This window comes from Phodopus roborovskii, unplaced genomic scaffold (assembly GCF_943737965.1).
Source record: "Phodopus roborovskii unplaced genomic scaffold, PHOROB, whole genome shotgun sequence".
Lineage (NCBI taxonomy): Eukaryota > Metazoa > Chordata > Mammalia > Rodentia > Cricetidae > Phodopus > Phodopus roborovskii.
The window spans coordinates 9182562-9189482 of record NW_026126434.1 but is presented as its reverse complement, the minus strand read 5'-3'; the positions used below and the strand labels follow the sequence as shown (position 1 = coordinate 9189482).

Genomic DNA, 6921 nt, shown 5'->3' with positions numbered 1-6921 from the left:
GCTATGACCACAACCCAACCCCTGCTGGATCAGAACCTCAGGACCCCAAAACACATTGAGAGCCTGAGTTGAATTCTCACTGACTTTTAATAGACTTGGGTTCTGTCTGACAAGCAGATGTCTGACAGCTCTGGCTTCCATAGTCCACCATGGCCAGTCCCTCTTGGACAAGTGCCCACCTCTCTGGTCAAAGGCATCAGCTGGCCCTGAGAGAACTGGACAGTGGCTTTATTGTTCTGGCAACTCATAAGCAGAGATCAGGGAGCTCCTGAGGAAGGCCATCACATTAGTAACAGCAAGCCAGAAAGTTGTGGGGCTCCCCTAGCCCAGCATGAAGCAGGGTGAGCCAAATGGTTAGTTTTAATCTAGTCAAATTATACCGATCTTTAAGAAGTGACAGTGGGTCACAGACCACTTTTAAGAGTACAGGAAAGCTACAGATGGCCTCAAAAATAAATACATAGCATACCCCAGCCTTTGCACACCATTCCAAGGGCTCCAGAGTTTAAAAAGCACTTGCACAGTTCACAGCCCCCATTTCCAGGGAGCCCAACCAGCCTCTGCCAAGGTTCTCCATTCCTGCCCCCCTGCAGTAGCCTCTGGCCTGGCAGGTCTAAGGTCTGACTGTGCACAGGAAGCAGGCCTTCCTCCTCAGCTCTGGCAGGCAGAGCCCTTCTCCCATTTTTGCTCCCTGGATAGACACTGGGGTCTCCCCGGAGTTCACTAGCATTGTGGAGAGCAAGCTGATTCAGCCCTCCCCCTGGCTGTGTCAGAGGCATCCACATTCCTCCACAATCATGTCCTTGTGGTGTTCCAGGAGGACCCTGCCATTGTCCACATAGAGCATGCTCAGTGGCTTGGTCTTCACAGGGACACAGCACGTGGAAGGGACCCGGTGGGGCTGGTAGCGTTTCAGCAGGCTCTGAAAGGGAGGAAGGAGAGAGGATCAGTGGGTTCACACAGCTGGGGCAGAGGCAGAATTAGTATTTCTAGCCAAAGTGAAAAATATGGTCTGGTACAAAAATAGAAAACTATTTTCATAAATAATAGAATACTGCATGTGCCACCTACTCATGTGCCTGTGAAATATGCTACTGTCTTTGAAATAAGATCTTTAGAGAAGCAGCAGCTTAAAGTCACACAAGCAATGAGCAGGAGTAAGAAGGCTTGTCTAGTCCCTAAGTCCAATTTTGAATGTCCTTTCTCAGAGTGTCAGAGCTGGAGGAGCAGAGACCCTTTGTTCTATTCCTACCACCTAATTATAGGAACAAGGAAAAGATGGGGATGTAGCTTAGTTGGTAGCGTGTTTGCCTAGCATGCTTGAGGTCCTGGATCTGATCCTCAGTATTGTAACGACTGGGTGTGGTGGTGCATGCCTATAATCCCAGCACTAGGGAGTGAAGGAGTTCAAGGTCATCCTGAGTTTGAGGCCAGCCTGGTGCGTCATGCATGTGCATGTGTGAGAGAGAGAGGGGTGGGGGGAGAAAGAGAACTCCCAGGGTAACCCCACAGAACAGAACTCAGAGCTATGACACTCTACATTCTCACAGGAGCAAACATGGAGGTACTGGAATGACCAAACCCAGTTATCTCATGGCAACCTTTGAATATCATCCCCTGTCTAGCAGCCTGTTCCATTCCAGGCATCCTACCTGTATATAGGCATGGTTGGTAGGATGAAACTCCTCCCCCACGGGGTTAGGACACTCGCCCTCGCAGCGATAGGCGTTGTACTGTTTGGGATAGATGATCCAGGAACCCCAGCCAATCAGGTTGAAGTCCACCTGGAACTTAACCCTCCTACACAGTTGGCTCCTGTCTGGCAAGTGATGCCTCCGGTGCCTTCTCCATCGGCCCCTCTCTTCAGACAGCTGTCCTTCGTGGGCCCGCCAGGAGCTTTCAGCTTCCCAGAGCAAAGTGGCACCACCCAGCTGCCTCTGCTCCTGAGGCCGGTTGGAGTAGAGCATGAGCACATTTGTGCTGGTGACAGTGACAGGTGGGGTGCGGGGCTGATGCCAGCACTTTCCTTTCAGACTGGACATCTGCTTCTCTAGTGCCCTGGGGTCCTTTAGCCACTTGGAGAGTGGCCTGGTTACCTCCACGACAGTGCTGCCCAAGGAAAAAGTGACCTGAGACGGAGTGATAGTGAACTGCTCCATCCGAACTCGCTCCAGGCAGCCGGCTGGGGCCTGCTCTGGGTCCAGCTTTGCCTGGTGGAAAATTTCAATGATGAGTGGGCCCTCAGTGGGGAGGTCCATGGGGCTGGGCAGCTGTAGCCGGAGCTCCGCCCATGCCAGATCCTCTTCTTGGCTCAGAAAGGAGAAGTCGAAAGCGAAGGTCCAGTTCTGCCCACTCACTTCCACATCTGGAGGAGGAAACGGTAATAGGGAGTTTCATCAACCACCAGCTGGATAGGCTGCCTGTCACCCGCCGCTCACCCCTTACCCACCCCTTTTGGCTTGTAAGATTATCTAGTCCATTTTATTTATTTGCGGCTCACCCCTTACCCACCCCTTTTGGCTTGTAAAATTATCTAGTCCATTTTATTTATTTTGGCTTTTTGATACTAACTCAGGCAGAATTGGAACCTGATATTTATTGTAGACTGGAACTCTGGACCACCCTTCTGTCTCAGTCTCTCAGGTGCTTGGACTACAAGTTAAGCTAGCTGCGCTGCCGTGTGTGTGTGTGTGTGTGTGTGTGTGTGTGTGTGTGTGTGTGTGTGTGTGTGTGTGTGTGAGTGTGTGTGTGTGTATCTCCAGTACCTCTGTAAAATGTCAGGTGTGGTGTCTTGTACCCTGGTAATCTAAGTTCTGGGAGGCAGAGACTAGAGGATGCCTGAGGCTTGATAGTCAACTCATCTACACAAATCAGTGATGTCCAGGTTTATCAAGAGACCCTGTCTCAAAAAAGAAGATGGAAAAGCAATTAAGGAAATCACCTAACATCAAACGCTGACCTCCAAACAGACATAGACACACACACACACACACACACACACACACACACACACACACACACACAAATACAGTCTATTTTAGAGATGAAGGGAAAAAAAACACAAATAAAGGTTATTTAAAAAAATAGGAAAGAAAGTAACCAAAGCGCTAGAGATGTAGCTGAGTTGGACCACTTCTTGCCTACAAAATACAAAGACCCAGATTTGATCCCTAGCACTGCTTAAACTGCCCTCCAGAGGAGAATTGGAGGGTCAAATGTTCAAGGTCATCTTCAACTTCATCAGTAGTTCAGGGCCAACCTGGGCTTCAGACTGTGTGTGTGTGTGTGTGTGGGATAATATAACCAAGGAAAAGAAAGAGAAGGAAGGAAGGAAGGAAGGAAGGAAGGAAGGAAGGAAGGAAGAACTAGGAGTAAGCTTGAAATCCCTGTTCTAGCCATCTCTCTTTAACACACCCTGGGCAGTCAGAGAACAGTGGGTAAGAACTGGATGGCACTTGGCGATAGTGGCTCCCATTTTTAATCCCAGGACTCAGGAGGCAGAAGCAAGTTGATCTCTGAATTCTGAGTTCAAGGCCAGTCTAACTATAGAGCAAGTTCCAGAGCTGCCAAGGCTACACAGGAAAGCCCTGTCTTGAAAAACACATACATGGGCTGGAGAGATGGCTCAGAGGTTAAGAGCACTGGCTGCTCTTCCAGAGGACCTGAATTAAATTCCCTTCAACCATGTGGTGGCTGACAGCCGTCTATAGTGAGACCTGGTGCCCTCTTCTGGTGTGCAGAAATACATGCAGGCAGAACATATAATGTACATAATAAATATTTTTTAAAAAGAAAGAAGAAACACACACACACACAGAGGACTGGATGGTTCAGCCAGCCCTCACCCACCAGTGTAAAGCCTTCTTTCTTGACCCTGGGCTTTTGTTTGCCCTGTTGAACCTTGAGCAAGCCACTCTCTCAGGCCTGTGTTTTTCCTTAGTGGACAGGGTAGATTGCGTCAGACATGCTGGGTAGATGAGACCCTGTTTCAAACACACACCAACACCACCACCAACAACAAAATAAGTAAAGACTTGGGGAAATCTAGAGGTTTAATTTCTTACATTTATGTGGCGTTTTTGTTTTGTTTTATGGTCTATTTCATTACCGAAAAGACAAAACAAGGACTCTATAACAGGCTTATTGAGTAGTCCTGGGGACAGCAGGGATCTGGGCTGATCCAGTGTAGCTCCTAGCTTTTAACCATCCCCAGAACAACATCTTCATGCTTAGGGGAGTTACCCAGGGAAATTTCCATTGTCTGCCTCTGGTGGCCTCTCCAGGCGACCTCTAGCTACCTTTTCTGTTAATTTCCACTTTCCCTCCTCACTAGCAACTTCAGGAGACCATAACTAGCTCTAGCCTAGAGACTCTCCCCAGACACCACTGACCCTGGGAACAAGTTGGGACCCTCTCACCATCCTGTCCCCTGTACTAGCAGCCTGCCTGTGTTCTGAAACTTAATCAAGTGTCTGCAAATGGCCTCCCAGAGCAGGTGCTCCTGCTTCATCTGCTAAGAGCAACAGCCTGTGGTCAGGTGATTTTCTTTCTCTGGGCCTTGGTTGCCTTCTTGGTAGAAAGAAGGGATGTCGTGTGTTAAACAAAACTCAGGAATGAAACATGGCAGTCAGGTAGCTAGGCGCAAGGCCCTGCACAGTCATAGTCTCTTGTAACTGATGACCAGTGTGCAGGTAGGGCAGAAAGAAACTGCTTCCTCTCAGGCCACCCCCAGGGTTTCCATGGGATACAGGTAGCTCTAGCTCATTAAACAAGTGATACTGTAAATATGAATGGGGTGGGCATGAGGAAGGGGTTCATGGCCACCCTGAAACTCACTTGTGTGCTGAGTGTGGATTTGGTAAGAATCATTAGCACGGTTAGCCACCTACAATGCTAAAGGAAAGAGTTGTAACTCAGGCAGTTTGCTTGCCCAGGTCTTCATCCAGGGAGGCAAGGGGCTATCATGAGGTCCTTGCCATTTTTTGCTTCCAGAATGCCAAGGCTTTACCAGAACTGCCTTTCTACCTCTGCCTGCACCCCTCACTGATGCTGCTGTTTGCACAGGAATAAATTGAACAAATCAGGCACAGACAGGCACTTAGATCCCAGCTAACAGACCCCACTACCACTGTAATGGGGCAGATTAAATACTGTCTCAAGAAATAAGGAGTGACCTGGAATGTGGATCTTCCCCTAGACCTCCCTTCAGGCAGAGCCATTTTGCTGAAATGGAGGCAGTTGACACCATTGGCAAATAGTTAAAATGCTGAAGTCCCTCGATTTACAAAAGCAAACAAAAAGCGAGATGATGGTGCCGTGGGACTCAGGCCACTGCGAAACAGAATTAGATGGACCTGAGCAGTTTTCCTGAATCCCAGATTGTCCCATCATTTATATAAACCTTCAAGAACATTCTAAAAGTGGAGTCAGCTGGAAAGGTATGTTTTTCCCGCTTTGCCTCGGTTCCACCCTAGGCGGAGGGGCCGAGCACTTCACCAATTCCTCGATGCCTGGCCAGTAGTCCCCAGATGACCCCTCAGGAGAGGGTCACTGGCAGTCTCACCCCAGACGCAGCGTGCAGGGACTAGGGGCTCCGCCTCCAGGTCCTGAGGGCCTGCGGACGACGGGTCAGACCGGATTAGCAGATGTGGATTGCGTCCGGGTCCCGCGGAGGGCCGTCTGGCCTCGCAGGACAGAGGCGCGGACTGGCCAAGCTGCCCAGGCAAAGGGATGTGGATTGCGCCCGGGAAGGGAGTCCGAGTCTGTACTCCCTCTCCTGGGCACCCACCTGTTGATCTACTCTGGTGAACAACACTCAGGTCACTGGGCCAACTACACACGCAAACCTGGATCCAAACAGGTTCCGAGCCCGGGACACCTGACATCGCCCCGCCTAAGAATACGGCAGCCGGGAAAAAAACTCAGTAACGACCTGATTTACTGTACGCCTGGTTCGTGCAGAGTGTCTCTGGGGGCCGTGGCGTGTTGTCATCTAGTCCTCAACGTAAGTCTGTGAAGGAGTTCTTGCAATTTCTAAACTACAGATGGACAAACTACAGATGGTGCGATCGGGCCCTCGCCCTACCCCTTTATTCTCTGCCACCTAAACTAGGACCCGAAAGGCGGTGGCCCCGGCACCCTGGGTTCCTCTCCAACCTGGCCACCAGCGCTGTGCCCTGAGCCTGCCCATCGTTAAGACCAGACTCTGGATGGTCTTTGGTGCCCAGTCCCCGCCGCAGCCACCGCGCACCTCCCGGGTCGTGCGCCCTTGGGTGCTTGTGAAGCCAGGCTTCCAGCCTACCTTGAGCCTGGAGGCTGCGGATGATGTCCGCCCGAGGCAGCGGGTCTCGGTAGAGGCTCATCATGTACGCGAGAGAGGATGGTGACGAGGGCTGCCCCGGTGTCCACAGAGGAAAGGCGGTCACCGTCGCGGCGCGCGGGTCGAGTAGGGCCCACCAGGCATGGAGAAGAAGAATAGGGAGGCGGTGGGCACTCATGGTGGGCTGACTGGACCCGAAAACAGCGGCTGGGTCCCTTATATCTGAGCCACCGCCGCCCCGCCCCCTCCCACCCTCCCTCCTGAGAGGCCTTAAGAATCTATAACCCCCCTGGAGGCGTAGGGTAGGGGAGCCCCTGCTGGGGAAAGATGTGATGTGGTGAGATGTGATTGATAAATTGGGATGAGGGTCTTGGGTACAGAGACTGGGTGGGTCTAGGCTGTACCCGCACCTTGCCCCTCTACCTCGGAAAGTCTTACTTCTGAGGTAGCGGGTTGTTACCTGCTACCGACTATGCTTCGATGAGCTGGCGGTGTGTTGGAGCCCTGGCTTTAAGCCCAGAACCACAACAATGGCTTCCTTACTCTGCCTGTCCGGGAACCCTGGGGGGTCCTCTCTTTCCAGCTCATCCAAAAGCAGGTAG

The 6921-nt window shown here is 51.3% G+C and overlaps 1 protein-coding gene across 1 annotated transcript; it reads right to left on the bottom strand.

The window, feature by feature from the left end:
• Nodal (nodal growth differentiation factor) lies at nt 1–6497 on the bottom strand. Its single transcript, XM_051186791.1, has 3 exons — nt 6302–6497; nt 1653–2365; nt 1–922 (listed from the first exon to the last, which is right to left on the bottom strand). The coding sequence occupies exons 1-3, from the start codon at nt 6495–6497 to the stop codon at nt 770–772; spliced, it is 1062 nt and encodes a 353-aa protein (XP_051042748.1). The 3' UTR covers nt 1–769.
• Nucleotides 6498–6921: the final 424 nt, after the last annotated feature.